This window comes from Aptenodytes patagonicus, chromosome 3 (assembly GCF_965638725.1).
Source record: "Aptenodytes patagonicus chromosome 3, bAptPat1.pri.cur, whole genome shotgun sequence".
In the NCBI taxonomy this organism is placed as follows: Eukaryota; Metazoa; Chordata; class Aves; order Sphenisciformes; family Spheniscidae; genus Aptenodytes; species Aptenodytes patagonicus.
Genome location: NC_134951.1, coordinates 54,796,760 through 54,815,170, shown reverse-complemented (window position 1 = coordinate 54,815,170; position 18,411 = coordinate 54,796,760). Strand labels below are relative to the sequence as shown.

General features: G+C 36.5%; 1 protein-coding gene across 1 annotated transcript in view; it reads right to left on the bottom strand.

Moving 5' to 3' along the window:
* SLC16A10 (solute carrier family 16 member 10) overlaps nt 1-18,411 on the bottom strand; it is a 77,584-nt gene that overhangs the window by 32,248 nt on the left and 26,925 nt on the right. Inside the window, exon 2 of the mRNA XM_076333429.1 lies at nt 1,814-1,958. Within this exon, the coding sequence (XP_076189544.1) occupies nt 1,814-1,958 (145 nt within the window). The remainder of the gene's footprint in view (nt 1-1,813; nt 1,959-18,411) is intronic.

Below are 18,411 nucleotides of genomic sequence, written 5' to 3'. Positions count from 1 at the left end.
TGTAACAAAAGCAGTATATCATATTTACATTTATTTACTGTATAATATTTTACTTTTAGAACATTGACTTCTATATCTGAACTATACTCCCTCAATTAACTGGTAACATCATAGGCATAAATCATTTCAGTGTAAGTAACATAATGAAACACCAAGAATGCACATGAACATGGCATGTACTCTAATAAGAATTCACCTCTCCTCTCAAAGTGTTCCTCAAATTCTAAAATAAAATTCAAATAAGCTAAAACAGTTTTAAAACCCTTACAAAATAACTTCCTTTTGCATGTCTCTTCTGTGCTCTTGTTCCATTGGATATCAGGGAAACACAAGGATGATAGCATTTTGTTCAAAGGAAGAAAACTTCTTTTCTTTATCAAGAGGTTTAACTTATAATAACGAGGCTGTTTTAGTATTCACCACTTAACCCACTACTGGTAAGCAAGGAGGAAGAAAGACTTTTCCAAGATGCATTCTTTTAGTTTTTACCTCACCTGTGGTAACAAGCCTCTTAAAACATATCAGGAAGTGGGGTTTTTGTTTGTTTGCTTTAATAAAATTAATTAAGCAAAATATTTTGCACTTGGATTAACCAAAAAATAAAATAAAAATCATAAACTTGCTCATGTAACAAGAAAACAAAGCTTTCTTTTTCCCATAAATATAAGTTATTCCAAGAATAAATATAAACACTAGTCTCAGTACCTAAAACAGAACTATTTTGTCTTCTCTTCCTGTAAATTTGTGGATATGTTTTCACATTAGGGGACATGCCCAAACCAGACATATTAGCTCAGGCATAACGCCACACAGCATGGATATTCATCCATCCAGATCACAGCCAGCTCACATCTATCTGGTTCACATAGAAAACACATTTTAACAAGCCTGTCTGTATAGATACATTTTCATCTATGTAGGAAACTTCTGAATTTTGCTTTTGATTGTTCCTGTACTTACTCTGCTAAGGATGGGGGAAAAAAAGCAGACTGAGAATTAAAGGTAACTGTAGCTTATTTTCCTGCTACTTCTTACCCTATCTTCACTAACTAATTTCTGCTGATTACTAGAATAAGTGAGTAAATCTCATGTTTCTTTATCTTCCACTGGGCACGTCCAAAAAATCAACCGCTCTTGCACTTCTTAAGATTTATTCTGCAAAAGTTACAGTAATGTACAAAATGAAGTGTAATCTGGAGGAAAAAAAAACTACTGTTCAAGTTTTTTCAATAACACAAGAAAGAACTGAGATTTTTCTTAATAAAGCCAATAAACCCTAAGTGTATGTCGTTATACCAAGGTTTTCACTATCTCTGTGTTTAGCAATTGGACCAGTAAGAATAGAAGAAAACATCAAATTTTACCAGAACATTACCTTCCTGGAGGTCCTACTACATATTTATCAACATTAAAACAGTTTTATAAAAGCAAATTGAGGGGACAGGGTGAAGGAAGACAGAAACAATGTTTATGTACCCGCTAAAACACAGCGTACATCAAGCATAAAAGTTTATCCAGGACAATGCTGTTGATCTTATAGCATTAGTCTTGCTGTTGATACATTTATACATAGTGGTTCCTGTATAATAGGGAGTGCTGTTATGAGGTTATATTGTATTTTTAAATTACATTTGAAGTTGAAAGTACCACTTGGAGTTTTCACAAGTCATAGGTAGAAAGAAAAACAAATAAAACAAGGTTTCTACTCTAACAGATAAAATGCCACTGCTTACTCCTTCATATTCTGGTAGGATCAGCATTACCTCTACACTGTAAAATTGATAAAATACTTCGAATATAAAGAATTTCTTACCTTACAAAAGAACTTGAAAGGAGTCCAGCAAAGCCTACTGCAGCTCCAATAACAGCTACTTTTTGACAACCAAACAGGTCTGTGAATATGCTGACTATTGGAGAACAGAAGAAGACTATCCCCATAGAAAGAGAGCTCACCCATGCTGCAAAATAGAAAGAGACAGCGTTTTAGAAGACCAAGTGATTTAAGCTTTCAGCTAGTATTTGTTTTAGTTCAGCAACATAAAATCTTAGATAAAAGTTGGGTAACAATTGGGTAATTATTTTAAAAATGTTTAAATACATTTTTAAATATATTTTCCTAACATGGTAAAAAAAGCCTGACCAATTTACATAATCAACTAATTTAGACTTTATCAGCTCAAGGAATGCAGTTAGCTACAGGAGTTATTACTATTTTTTTTTTAAATCCACAATTATTCCTCCAGTAACTAACCTAGTATTCAAACTGATGACTAGGCCATTAAAGATACCTTTGAGGATCCATATCCATTCTGACATCAATTAGCATATTTCACTTGATTTAATTCTAGACTTTAATGGCTTTAAACAGCTAGGTTTGCTGAAAAAAATTAACAAATTTTTAACTTAATTACATAGCTCTAGATCATACTGAACATTAATAATGAGTAAACTATCAACAATAGGCTTTTATACTGTAATATACACATTAAGAATATGATTTTACTTTAAAAGAACTTGAGCTGGTACAACCTTTTCCATATATAATGGGAAAACGTCACTACATCTGATACTGCTCCAGCTTTACAGACATTGTTAAAACTGTACTTTGTTTATAAATGAGATCATTACAATTCAGTTCAGGTGAGTACACTAAAGTTTCAGTCACAAGTGTGTTTTTTATTCCAAGTGTACCAAAAATATCTTCAAATAACTTAGGTAGAAAATAATTTGATTCATTTTATATTAAAAGTCAGCTTTCTGCTTCACTTTATACAGGTGTTCAGAACCACACCATTTACCTGCTATCACCTAATCGTTCTTTCAAACATGCATTACTGATGTTACACCCCACAGTTCTCCCAGGGCATAAAGGTAAATCAAGCTGCTGTAGCACAATAGTTACAAGGAATACATTCAGGTGGGTAAATGTCACCATCTATGTGGAAAAAAAAAATTGGTCTAAATGGGTAGTGGAAAAAGCTGCTGATGCAAGATGCATTGGAAAAAAGTATTTTAACTTCTTTTTGAATTGTACGGAAGATGAAAGAATTCTTTCAACCTGGAATGGATTTAAATCTGTGCAACTGAAATTTTGTTTAGAATATCTTTCCTAAAGACAGTTAGATAAACAATTGTGATTCAGTGATAAGGGCAAATAAAATTATCTGGAAAAAAATATAGCCAAGAGACCTAATGAAGAATATTTGCAAGTATATCTACCAATACCAAGACTTAGAAGTAGTAGTGTTAAAGCGCCAATGAGCCCTACACATTGATGAAGGCTCAATTGTGCAAGGCACTAAAGAAAACAGAGCAAAACAAACAAGCAAACAAAAAAAGATTGTTTCTTCAGAGAGTTTACAATGTAAGTGAAATGAAAGACAAAAGAGAACAGATGGCTAGAGAAAAACAGAAGTGAGCATACAAGAAATAAAACCTTTATTTTAGGGCAAACAATGATCTCAATGAACCATGACCTAACTGTTTGGGGCGAGGGGGGTGCTATTGGGGGTTTGAGCATGTGATAAATATAATGGAGTTTCAAGGCACAATCTGAAGAAGAGTGAGGTACTTTTATGGGCGTTTCCTCCATTTCCTGGGTATGACTAACCCAGACAAGATAGCCCTGCCAGCCTCGCACCTCTGCGGCAGAAGCATGAGCTGTATGAAGGGAGAGCACAAAAGACTAGGAAAAAACAAGGCCCCTGTGACACTGACTAAAGGGCAAAGACCAAATTTGGGAAAGGTCTGTCCTTTCTCTTCCTCCGCAGTCAAGGAAGGCTCAAACGCACCTTGGGTGTGGCAAGAGAGGACTTAAGAGATCTGTCCCATTTTACAGCCCAGATGGCTCCTGATGTTGCAGGACAACATTATACCAACTACAATTTGTAAGCAGGAGTCAGAGGGAGTAAATGCTCTCATACAGCCTGGAGACCAACCAGTTGCGAAGCTTCTAAGTAGTCCAGCTTCTACAAGACTCCTCATCTTTTTACTTATCTTTCCCAGAGTAAGCTATATAAAGGCTGCAGTTCTACTGTCCAAAGGAAACTGCAAACACTAGGAAGTAGAATGTCCATGGCTTCCTGTCACCCCCCCTCCCCCCAAATAAATGGTAGCTCCACCACCACGAACAGTCCTCAGCATCTCTGCATGACTTGCAGGGCAGCACTAAGAATCACAGAGTACCTGTGACACCTGGGGTATCTTCAAGGCCAAGAGAAAAAGCAGCTAAATATTGAGAAGTGGGGATTAACAAGACTCACTGTCATCAGATTCACAGTGGTGTGAAGGTACCAAGGAACGGTTGAACCTCCTGCCAGCCTTCCTGCCTAGGTATGAGAAGACAAAGGCAACTGTGGCACTATAAGCCCACCAGAGGTTACTGGTTATGAGAATCCAGTCTCACATGGACAGGTACATGCACCCCATTCATGGAGACAAACAGGTAAAGAAACTGGGCAACTGAAAAAGAGTTTAAGTAGCTTGCATAAAGTCACAGACTAAATTACTTCAGAGCCACAGATAAGAGTCCAGCAGTCCTAATTTCCAGTTAGCACAGGCTGTGATTCAATTAGCATTCTCCTTAGTGAAATCAAATAGTTTACAGTACTTTTTAATAGCTTATACAGCTAATAAAATAGTTGGAATATAAAAGGCTGAAGTGCAAAACATTCAGCTCAAATTACGTTCAGTTAACAACACGCTGACTTGGTCTCTTCATGCTTCCAGGTACTAATGGAAGAAATATGCCTCTCATCACTTGATTCTCTCTTTTTTTTTGTTACAGCAATGACAGGCTAAGCCTAAAAGAGAAGAAAGGTTCCCACTGATTTTCAACGCAACAGACAGTGAAGAGGAAGGACAATGGCCTTATCTGAAGCATTTCAGAATGGCACTGCGATTAAACTGTGAAGTGGGAGCCCATGCTTTACCACTTACCTACCTAATGGAAACTGGAGTCTTGTAATTTACAACTTTAAGTTAATATGAGGCTCTTGGTCCTACAGAAACGTAACTTAAAGACATGTTGTTGGCATGTCTTGTATGAACAGCTTTGTTATTTAATGAAAAGAATGTTATTGACATTTAACTTCACATGTATGCATAGTTCAAGAAAATTTACTTTATTCATCCTTTGTGAAGAAACCTAGCAGCAAAAAGAATCAAGATATAAACAGAACAGCACATGTGTAAATCGTTTATTTCCTTAAGGCAAATAATTCTTGCTGCAATATCTTGATCCTATGAAGAAATTGATGGCTATAAAACATATTAAATAGATTCAGGTAATTTTCAGTTTCACTTTGCTCAAGTAAGTTTTCAAGTATTCTTATACTTTTTCACTCAGTATGAAAAAGGTACAATGAATTGTCTTCCACATTTTTTAAATAAATTACAACTGCCCCAAACAAGTAATATGAAAAGTTACAAATGCAACTTGCCAGAATAATGAGAGCTCTCTAGAGCAGTCATTACATATTAATTAAAACATTTCCCTCCTCCAGGCTATTGGCCCCTTTCCTGGCCACAAGCTGGCTATATTCCAGAGCTGCTAATTCAGATACTAATACAGCACTTAATTGCTACATACAACTGCATTCATATTCATACACAAAACATTTTGATTGCCATAGAAAAGCTATTCCTACTTTAGGGACTTAAGCCTTCCTTAAGGCACTGGAAGTTAAGAATTAGCCCCTCAAAATGTGTAACTGCAGACTAACCAATTCCCAAGCTTCCCTAGAAGATGGAACAGAAGTTACCCTTAAGATGAAAGTATCAGACCAGAAAGCCTATTGGTAGCATCTATACTGAAAAGTCTGTTTCTGTGCCATTGAAACACAAAATAGATTACAAAAAAACTAAGCTTTATTATAACTAAAATTATTCCAAAATGAAAGGTCACAGCTACATGTTCTTTTCTTATCAGTTCACAACAAATGTATGTACTTCAGCTATAATCTGAATATATATTCTCATATTTCTTTATTTCTGTTCAAAAGTCTACAGCAATGAAACTATACCACATACTCCACAAATATGCTGCTGTTTTACCATGGTGGTTTTGTTTTTTGTTTTTGTTTTGTTTTTAAGATCAGCCTTATTTTAAATGGTCTTTTGTCTTCAGCTATAAACATAGTATCTAATATCTGAGCATTCACAAAATCATTGCCATCGTCACAGCTAGATTATTTAATACATATTTACCTACCATACTACAAACCAAGCTGTTAAATGTTTTAGTTCATTCTTTAGACTCAAGCACTAGGACTTGAGTCCTAGTCCTAGACAACAGAAAAGAAAGCATTAATACCATATCCCATGGGAATGCTTTATCATGCATAAATTCAAATAAAGGCTACTCATCCATAGCATTCCTCGTCAGTAAATTTTTTTTCTATGTATTACAATAAGAATCTCATCAGTTTTATCCTCACAAGTGTCTTTCAAGTGGTTGGCTTAACACAGTAATAACACCCTTCATTCTTTAATGAACTTCAAGGGTTTGGTTTTTTTTAATATCTTCCCCTAAGATTTTTCTGGTTGAGACAGGGAACAAAAAACTACTGTCTGGAAGACAAGTGATATGAGGCAAGTGAAGAGAAGAATATTTAAATTGAGGATTTAAAATCAACTCAAAAATATTTTGTTTCCCCACATTAAAAAAAATCAGATGTGTGTTTGCGTAGCTCATGCAGCAAACCAAGAGAGCAGTATTATTACAGTTCACTGGATAGCTTGCAGAATAATCTGTTTGACACTACACATACTAAGACAGAAGCACAGACTGTGGAAAGTGAGAGCAAGCTTTCTACATTTAATATAACAGATTCTCATGTGCAAAGACCTATAGCTACACTGGTTTTAAGCACTTGTAAAATAGACTGGCCAATCATCCCCTAAACCAGTACCTCTGCTCACTGTCAAACATCCTTCCTAAAAATCAGTTCTCCCACTGTCTCATCATGTAACCAGTACAGTAGTTCAGGCCATACTACACTGCTAATACTTTTAAGTACAAACTGTAATGATGCTGGATAACGAAAGTCTTCTGTTAACTCATAATGAACAGAAAGTACAGAAATCAGAGACAAACTGCTTCAGAGTCAATCTCTCAGCTGAATTTCTTGATGGAAATAATACTTCTCATACTGAAAGTGTGTGAAATTCTTGTTGTTTTATGGAAAGTATTCTCGAAAGCAGATTTCCAAGAAAAATTATTTTAAAATGATTGTGTAAAATAAACAATATAGGACAAGTTATATGAATGGCAGATGTTTAAAAATGTTTCATTGCCTCACACTGCAAAGGTTTGTGCAGAAGTAGCCTACTACAATAACATCATAATGCAGAGTTAATATAACTGCTTAAATAATGGCACTTAGTAACTTCTGAAAAGTCAACTTTAATAATATTTAGGAGGGTTTTCCTTGTATTTTATAAAAATACTTGGAGAAAAGGGAAGGACAATATCTACAATATGAAAATCTTCATGCTTCCATTAAGTTATTAGTTATGATTTATGCAAGAATAAGGAAGCCTGTATGTACTCTCCCAGCTTCAAACCATTAACAGCTGAGGGACTTCCTAAGCCAGTTTTTTGTTTTGTTTTTCCTACTAAACAAATTTGGACATTACTTTTTTTTTTCTTCAGTGTATTTATCAATATTCTGGTGATTTCTCCTCCATGAACTGCCATCCTCTCCTGGAACACTTACACATTTTCAGCATCCGCAACATCTTACAGCAAACTACTCTAACTCAACTATGGGCTGTGTGAAGGACCTCCACTTCTATTATGGCCATTTACATAGAAGAATATTCTCTTCAGCAAAGCAGAAGATTGGCTTCCATAAGAAGATTTGTTATGAGCATAGCTCAGGAATTTGAGAGATCCTGTTCTGGAGGAAACAGAAGTGGTTGTTCAAAGTTATTTCTGGAGATAATTTGCTCACCTCCAGCTAGTATTAATAATTCCTTGCCTGCATAATCACATTTACATGGCATTTATTTTTAAGAACAAAAGAATTGCAATAGTGTGTAGATCAAAGACTGATTTAGCCCAGTAACCTGTTTCTGACCACCACAAAATACTTAGACAAAGAACATTTGAAAAAGGGCTAGCATCCTGCAATACTTCTTCCCTGGTTACGTTCTCCCAGCAATAAGCAGCTTAGAAGTCTCCTAAGCAGAAAGTTGCATCTAACCATTCTTCAAGAACATTTAGTTCCATCAATATTACTTTGGCTTCACTGCATTTTATTGTAAACAGTTACAGAACATGCTCAGGCACCAGCACCACATAAAAAAATAAACTCCCCTTTGTTTTGAACCTGCTCATACTTTAATTACTCTGCTGTAAGAAATATGAACTAATCATCCCTGCTAAACTTCCTCTTGCAACATATGATTTTATTTGCCTTTCTCAGATCTGTTCATACTAGTTTCTTCTCCAAAATGAAGCATCTTTTTGACTTAGTCTGTCTTTGTATAGGAGATACACTTTTCCCTCTTCCCCCTTTATATTAAGTCTAATAGTATTATACTGTTTCTGAGACAGGGTAGTCAGAACTGCATATAGTATTTAATATGGGACAACCAGTAAGTTTCTGTGCTAACATAACTTTTTTTTCCATTCTCTATCTCCTAATTATCCTTTTTTTTTTTTTTTTTTTTAAGTATTGCAACTGCTTCAGAGTAAGGATGTTTAGAAAACTATCCATGACCTTATTTTCCCACTAATGGTAATGACTGATGTAGAGGCCATTTTTTTCCCAGCATGGGAAAAAATGTACACGAGACATGTACACTGAATTTAATTTGCCATATTAATTACTCAGCAATAACACAAGAACTCAGGAAGTCTAACAGTCAGCTACCAACATACTCACGTATGAGGACAGGCTACAAAGTTTGAATTTTTTCATCCTGCAGATTAGATTCCTTTTGAGCTCCTGGACTTTTCATTAGTGCCTCCAGATATCTAACAGGTGATTATTACAGAATATAGAGCTAGTCTCTTTGCAGTGGTGCACAGTGACAGGACAAAAAAACAACTGAAACTGCAATAAAGGATATTCCAATTAGATGTTTTGAAACAATTTTTCACCGAAGTAGTCAAACACCAGAATGCGTGGTCCAGAAAAACTATGGAATTTTCCATCCTTGGATATCTTGAAGACTTGACTGGACAAGGCCGTAAACAACCTGATCTAACTCAGAAGTTCAGTGTATTTAACTTGGCCCTGCTTTGAGTGAGGGGTGTCAGACCAGATAACCAGAGTCTCTTCCAACTCAAGTTATTCTAAGACACTAATGTATGGAAGAATACTGTTCTAAACCCCTTCTTGAAAAACTGGATTCTGAAGATCATGTTAAACATTAGCAGTTCTTCAGAAAATAAATTTAGGTTGGCAATATTAGGTTAACCACCAATCCCTTGTTTGTGAATCTTAGAGATGTAAAGACTCCTTCAGATTAAGAAAAAAAAAATAGAACTAAAGCCGTAAGATTAAAACCTTTTTTATTTCCTTAGGAAATAAAAAGGAGTTGAGGGTGTCCTTAAATTCTAAGCCAAAGAGATCCTTACAAGTAGATCTCATGAAACCTATTGTTAGCATTACAGATGTAAGCTTTATTGCTTAGAACTACTGTATCTCCCTCCTACTGACATACTTTTTCCATCAATATTGTTCTATTGTTGCCTGTGCCCAGAAGCACAGGGTTACCCTTTGCCTAAGGCACTCCAGATACATCCTCTTTTATCCATTATCTATTTTTCTTTCTCCAGGGAAAAGCTAGTGATTTCCAAGAGGGAATTGTTCAACACATGTTAGGTAACCAACAGAGCAACAGAACCATTAAAGTATCAGAATATCCTCCCATGTCCGCAGAGAGCCTCTGTAGGTCAGCCTCCTGGAAACTGCCAACCCTATTTTTATCCAACCTATCACTACCCAAAGACATGTCAAATGCCTTGTGCTACGTGCTTTGCTTACACACGCCTGTGAAAATTGTTTCAGAGACTGCTCAGTAGCTTCTCATGAATTCTGAGGAATTTCATTAGTTGTGGGTGCAAAAGGGAGAGCAACTGAATTTCCACACAGCTGTTCCCATTACTGAGCAATCCAAAGATCACAGAACAGTATGTCAGTAGAAAAGGAAAGCAGATGTTAAAATGCATGTATTGACACATTTAGAATTCCTACTGTCAAAAAAATGCAATGCTTGTTCTATTCAAGAGATCTGCTGATCCCATTAGAGAAAGTATGTGTTTAAGGACTAAAAATAAATTTATGACATAATGCTGCCACAGGAACTACCCTATACTCTGAACTCAGGTTACATGACTACAGCTTTCAGTCTGCTTACTTTCAAGCATATATTTTGCAGGTGTCTGAGCTAGGCTCTCCCTTAAAGCAATACTACCCAAAAAACAAACAAAAAATTAAATCCAAATTTAAATGAAAATTCTAAAATATTTTGGGCAAAGACAATTTAGCGCAAGGAAATACCATCTCTTGGACAGCAAAGCTATCTTGAACAGGCTTTAAGAATCAGAATTATCTATAAAGGATCTAATCAGATTTCCACAACACACTCAAAGAGATCATGGCCAATACCAAAGATTTATGAACCAGAGACTAGCGGAAGTATCCGACAGGAATACAAGACATTGTTTTTTTTCCCCACTCTTTCTTTTTTCTTGTCCCTGAGGAACAAGTCTTATTGAATAACCTTATTACTGAAAGATACTGCTAGTCCTAATGCATCAGAAACCAAGAATTACATATGACCCACTGGATCCCAATAAAGAGATCTTTGAACAGACACCCTGTTTCCATATCACAAGCATGAAAGCATAACCTCCGTTTTCAGCAGACATTAAGTCATTATCAGACAGTCTAAATTAGTTTACTCTGAATGAAAAGATTGAACTCACAGATTTTTACAAATAGCTGTAAGCTTTCCTGTGCTTATGCATAGCATCTCTTCAGTATACATGCCTTGTGACAGTCCAAAGTGCTACTTCAGGTTTGTATGTGCCATCTTGATGCAACAAGGTGGGAAGGAGCATAAACTTGTCAATACATTGTAAAATTAGCAAAATAAGCTCATATAGTAGGAGTAAGAAACAAAAACAAACATTATATCAAGTCAGAACATACACTGATTTCCTCCAAGGCTTTATACACCATAAGTGTTCTCTGACACACATGATGTGTGACAGAGATGAAAGACCAAGTGCCAGAAGAGATTCATGTATATCCTTAATACAGTGACCCTCCCCAGGTTTGCCATTTACAAAGATAGGACTAGACTAGTTTCACCCTCTACCTTCATAATGACAACACAAGATCACAATTTCTACTGAGATCAAGTCCTTGTGAGCATAAGGAGCAGGAAAACAGAAGAGTCAGAAAAATGGGGATTCATGCACTGACAAAACATCCCCTATCACTGCAACTAGCCAATTACTTATCATCTAATTTACACTGGCTATAACACCACAAGCTCAGGCAGTTTTGGGGGCTTTTTTGCTTGTTGGTTCCCCCTTTAACAAATCAACAAAACAGATAGTAATGGTGAATCCAAAGCAACTATCATGGGAAACTGATCATGATGTTTTCTTCAAACTATAAGGCACAAAATAGGAACCTGAAACAGTTAAAGAAAAAGATGTTCTTATAGGCAAACAACTTTTACAACTAGAGATCTTCTATGTAGTTTAAAAAGTTAGAGGAAAATAAACAAATGCTTAAGTTAGTAAAAGCTAAAACAAAAGCTCGAAAGTAAGAAGTGCACTGTTAGGCAAAATATTGCTGGTAGAGATTATAAGTATTAAGCCTTTAGGAACCTTTAAAGGAAGGCTGAAGTCAATCATTAACAGAAAAACACATGCATTTGGATTTCATGGCAAACTGAGCTTGACCTTTGCCACTTAATAAAGTCTGAAAATGCTGTGGTAGGAAGAATAAACAAGGAACAAATCGATAAGAAATGGCTGTAACCACTTCGTTTTCCTTTTAGAAGTCATACAAGAATGCTTTCTGCTGACTGCCTGAGACAGTTTTCAAAGCACAATGTAATCGCATTTTTAACTAATGGCCTAATTCAAAAAATTGAATTCCAGAACTGATTTCCAGGCACATTTTTATCTTTCCTTCCCTCCCCCTCCCCCCAAATTAGCATTGGTTTCTTTATTCATTTTTTTTTAAATAACAAACAGTTGAACACCAAGGATCATGTTCTGTTTTGATTTAGGATCAGTAACATTCTGCGTAAGAGAGTATTTGCTATTAACTTCAAAGATGACAGCCTGATTTGCCAGAAAGGTTTAATCCTCACTGCTCTCACAACCAACAGTTACACGCGTATTCCAAACGTATCTGCAACCAAACATGTCATGCAATGGTCTCGTGTTTTAGAGCTATAGCATAGATCAGACCTCAAGACCCAAACTCCTAAGTTCTTAATGGAGCTACTAGTCTTCTTCCTTTCCCACACCTCACTTGCATTGGGGCAAGACCTGCAAATCAAGGTTGCCTTTTAAATGGCACAAGCATACATTTCACTTCTATAGCATCAGAAGTCCTTGTGAGACCATGAAGAAGATAAAAACAGACAAGATAAAGAAATCTGACTTCACAAGTACGTTTGGTACACTATTTGAAGTTCAGGAGCATAGTTTGCCATCAAGCAGCTCACAAACTAGCCCTAACTTTTCACATGCAAAGATCCTTCTGAATCCATCAGAATTGGCTAAGAGACCCCATCACATCTCACTTTGTGAGCATCCTCAGGACAGATTGTAACAGCATGTATTCTCTGGTTATGTCAGCATATATTCCCCTTATGTTCTGTACGTCCCTAGACAATAAGCAAACTTAATTTAGGTCTTAAATCCATATCTTGAAGGCTCAAACTGTTACCTAAAAGATCTCCTAATGTTACAAACCACCATTCCCCACTATCCACCTCAAAATAGTCATTAAGAGCATCACATTTCGGACTTTATAGGTAAACAAGTCCCCATTTTCAGCAAGGGACAGACTATTTACCATAAAGAAAAAAGTACACTAACCAAACCCAAAATATTATCACACAGAGCAAATAAAACAGGAGAACAAGTGATTTTAGGACAAATCATTTAGATGCTGTAACAGGTAAATATTTTTCAAGGTGAGATCTGATTGTTGAACTAGCATCTGCTTCAGATGGGAAGAATCTGCATTTATATAGAAACAAGTATCTATTTTGAAACTGGATATTTCAATCCAAAAAAACCAGACAAGTGTTCAGAGGCATGTGCCTGCATTTAGTATTACAAGTACAAACATTGAACTACACAGCAAAACCCTGTCTTTGCAATTGTAACATTATTTTGTGCTACAAGTTCTGTGGAAAGCTACATTTGACTCTGAAAGGAGCAATCTTAAGGTAAAGTGAGGTGACAAATAAGAAGTTCAGTATGGCTACCTTTCATAAAGAATGCTTACTTTTTTCTTTTTCAATATTTACATATAAATTTATCAGCCTCATCACAAATACATTGCCAAATGGAAATACAAGTCCAAAACTGGACTATTTTTAAGTGACACTAAGAATTAAATGTTGTTTTCACAGGCTGAGGAAAAAAGGGGATTTACACGTCACATTTTCTTTCACCCATATCTCCCATTCTCTTCCTTTCAAATACTGAAAACTTAGTAAAATAACAGGGGTACCATAAGTTTTTGCACAGCAAACAAATGGATTAAAGCATTGTCCCTTTCAGAGGATTAATAGGAAGAGGGACTCATTTGCATGGAAGGGTTGATAAGAGCAAATACAAGAAAAAGCACATACGACAGGGTAATTCTCTATGTCAGCATGTGCCCTTTATATCAGTTACACGCACGTGACAGCTTATGTACTCTGTAACCCTTGTAACCAAGTGAATCAGCCACTAACTCTTGACCTTGTTCTACCTCATCTCCATCCAAAATTTTCAAGTCTGCCAACATCACTTACTGGGACAATAGACTATTTCTCATTAATTTAGTGCCCAACTACTCAGGCAGTTATCTATCTGATTTCCAGCAATCCAAATGCCCAGGTTGCCATACATCTAGAAAACCTGACAAATCTCTACTTTGTACACACAAAGTAATTTTATCTTAGATATACAGCTGATAAACCCTCATGAATGTGACTTGCTGCATATGTAGTATTTCACATATGCAACTGCGATATATGTCCCATATCTGTCAGACTGATTTGAACTACAGCTTGCTGAAGTACTTCTTAGCAGATTTGGAGTTCACATCTGTCCTATCTAGTCTAATATCCAGTTAGCAAAAAATCAAAAGCAAGAGGTTATACATATTTTTATTTACTCATAATACCAACAGGACTTTGACTAGAGTCTCTAGGCACTGCAAATACTTACCACTGGTAACAGTTATAATTTAGATGATATTTACAGTCAGTAAAGTACAAAACAAATTTTTAAACTTCCTGTTGAGCTCTTGGATCACAGGCCCCCATCTCCCAACCATTAAAATGTTATTTTTCTTAGGAAACACTACTGAGTCAAACATGAAAGCAAACACTTCTTCAAAATTATTTTAAAGGAGCATGATGTTTATTTTAAGTTCATATTCTACAGCTAAGAAGTTAAATTTTACTGATTTTATCCAAAAAACCACCAATTTAAACTCAGCTCTTCATAGCCATTTTCACACAACTTCCATATTTCACACTCAGCACCAGGTACCTCCACAGCAAAATACAGCAATTTCATTTTAAAATACAAATAAATGGGCAAGTAATTGAGCTACTTGAGCATTGTTTTAAAATTATAAAACTACAATATTTCCTTTGAGCTAAAATTTTATGTACTTGAGATAGGGCACAAATTTTATTCTGCAACATTTGTCACACACTTAGGTACTCTTTAGCATTACAGGTGGTCTCCTTTATCATACTGTATTACTCTGCAAAAATTTTGTTATGCTTAAGACATCCAATCAGTTCTCAAAATACTGAGTATACTTCTAAAGAGAATACTCCTTTAAGTTTTTTCAAGTTTTATATAGGTAAAATCTAGTCAAAAAAATAAAGGAGTAGTAAAGCATATATATATAGAAAATAAAAAGTATCTATGAACAATGATATCTGGAATAAATTTGTTGTTTAACTGAAGAAACACATCTTTCTATTCCAATAATATTCCTACTACATTTCTTATTCTTTTACTTTGGATCCACCTATTAGTGATCCTTTACCAAAACTATGATACCTGCTCCCAAAAAAACAAACAAAGTTTAGTTAGCAGATACAACTTTCTGAAGATTCTTTTAAAGGAAGAATAGTTTTGCTTGATAAAGATCCCACTATCTTAAAAACAAATTCAGTGGTTTTACTGAATATTTTGCCATATTCTGAAAAATATCAGAAGTCCAAAGCTCCTATTTATAAAATAAGTACATACAACAGCACAAAACTCTGAGCCAATCGTACTGCTGGTTCATTTCCTCCCCTGTTTTTCACCAATGCCTTTAGCTCTTCAAGCTCCTGGGTGGCTGTATTAAAAAGACTCTTTGTACCTACCATGAGCAAACAGACACAAGCACACACTGTCTAGTATAAATTTTTACTCTGAAGTCCCAGATAAAAACATTGTTGATTACTTCCTTAAAGTATGAAAGTCGTCTTCTTTTAAGAGAAACTGTAAAATTTAGTCAAGAAAACTGCTGAATCAGTCATCTCCTTCAAATATCTGATGAGGGTTGGAAGACCTTAGGGAGTTTCAATGCCTTACTCCTTAATCATTCACTAGAGAATCTTTATCTCTCTGTTTGTTGAAAAGAAGCCTAAATCCACTACTCTGCCTAGCAATTGCAATAGTCTTGCTTAAGCTGTGCAAACCCTTAACTTTCCTGCAGTGACTCAGCCTTTTTGTTGCATCAATGGCAAGAACTGGTGTATATAATTGGTAGAGAGATTTTTCTCCCAGTTATATTGTATAATAGCACATTATAGAATAGCATAACAGTTGTTATCAAAGAAAAGCACTCAAGTCTTTCTGCTGAAGGATCAATTTCCACCCATGAACATTGCACTAATTTCTTAGAAGAGTCTGAGCATTTTAAATGCGGGGGTTTTTTATCAGCTTGCAATCTAAGCACCAAATAGCTTGGCTACTAGCATTTCTACAACCATGTTTATTTTAATGCTATTCCCAAAACAGTAACCCCACTAGATCGATTAAGGAATTACACCAACAATTTGCATTCTTCGCAATCAGATCTTAACTCCAAATGAATAAGTTGGCTATTATTCCCTATTTCTAATTTTAAGGGGAAGGAAGGGAAGGACTAAAAATAATATTAAACCTAACAAAAATGCTATTACATCATAAACAATAACTGTCACTAGATAACGTGTGAATAATAATGATAACACTATTATTAATAAAAATAATAATGTGCTTATAATACCTATCCACACTTCACAGAAAACAGCCATATTACATAGACAGGGATTTTCAGTCTTCTAGAATATAACAAAGCAAGCTTCTAGCTCTTATAATGATTTAAGAAGCTTAAGACATAAGTCTACTTCCACTGACAAAAAAAATTACAGCTTCTGAGAGGAAAAAAATGCAGAAAAAGCATTTTCTTCTCTCAGAAGAAAAACAAGGAAAATTGCTGTTACATGTATTACACACAAGATCCTGAACAAAGTCTTTGAGTTCTGTTGCTCATGTAGTAAACTCTGTTGAGCTTGGTCAAAGGCCTGCTGCAGGCATCACTACTGACCTTAACAGGTATCAGACTGTGTCTCCCATCAAGCTCCATTTGCACAGCGTTAGGTTATACGATAAAACATCATCTGCACACCCACAATGGGGCACAGAGAGGCAATGGCAGGAAGGGGAGCCCAAATAATATCCTGCCCTGGCTCCTCCTAGGCCCACAGCAGGCACCAGCAGCCCTGATATCACACCAGCCTGTCTCTATATGCCCAGAGGAGCACAGGGGCAGACGCAGGTGGGAACCCAAGCTGCAGGCTCAGAGGAGGGGACACCCCATCCAGTCCTCCCTGGACTGTCCCAGGAGAGCCTCAGCCCCCGTGTCCAGGTGTGACACCCATCAGGATGAGTCAATGCCAGGGCACCTTTGCGACGGAGGGGGATTACTGCCTTGGGCATAGGACACAGTGGGGTGTGCTGGGGAAAAGGATTTCAGGATCACACAGAACTTATTACGGGACATTTAGGGGAGGAACCAGAGAGGGATTTAGGGAGGAACAAGTGTGGGAAAATAAGAGGGATAAGAGGATAAACAGGACTGGTCCATGTAAACAGTTTGCTGGTCAGTACAGTTGTCTGGCCATGCTCTGCACCTGATCAGCACAGCCTGCCCTGCCTTCTTGCTAAATTCCTTTCTAACCTTTTCCCAGGCAAGGGACTTGCCATCTGTGTGCATATCTGAGTGACTGAGCCCAGCACCTGAAGGGATCCACACTGCAGATGTATACATATATTATAGATACAGATACATATACACACACATAGATTCTCACTAGCAGACCTCCATTCTGTTCAGCCAGAGGGGAGCAGGATGAGGCCACTAGTGCTGTGTTCATGTGAGTGTCTGTCAGTTCATCTGTGTGGCTAGCCATGTATATATGTGTATGTGGTATACATGTGCACTCTATGTGAGTGTGCCTACCAGAAACATTTTCAGCCCCACTGCTGGTTACACCGGGGACACAAAGCTGCAGCAGCCTCACTTCTCTCAGGCTGTCAGATCTGGCCTGATTGTTTTCCCAAACACTTAAGAACTAAAAGAAAAAAAAAACCACACACACAGAAGAGCTATAGTCCTATTTAAAATACACTAGTCCTTCCCTTCTAGTCCAAGCTTGTGTTTTCAGGAAGTTGCACTTGTTATATACAAGAACAATTACTTCTGTCAGTTAAATTCACAAGTAGCTTTTATATTGATAAAAGAGTACTTACTGGTATTACTCTAACATAAAGAAAACCTCTGGGAAGCTCTGCACTTTCTCCCAAGGACTCTCAGTGTAAGAAGAGTTGCTAGGACAGGACACTCTCCTTGCAGCAGCTGGAATACAAATTAGTGAACTTAGCAGCTGCTCTAAACTACACCAGCCAAAGCATCCAAGAAGAAACAGGATAGCAAAGTCCAAATATCTTTATGGAATAAATAAGAGACTTCCATGTATTAATTCCTAATCAGAAATACGAAAATTTGGTGCATGTAACTTCACCTTGATGGCATAACATGGTGTAAACCAGCATTAGGCAAAAGTTACTGGGAAAATTCTCTCAAAAAAGATACTAGCAGGTGCAGTCAAAAAGCAAAATAAAAACACATGAATTAATAGTATGCCTGCCTG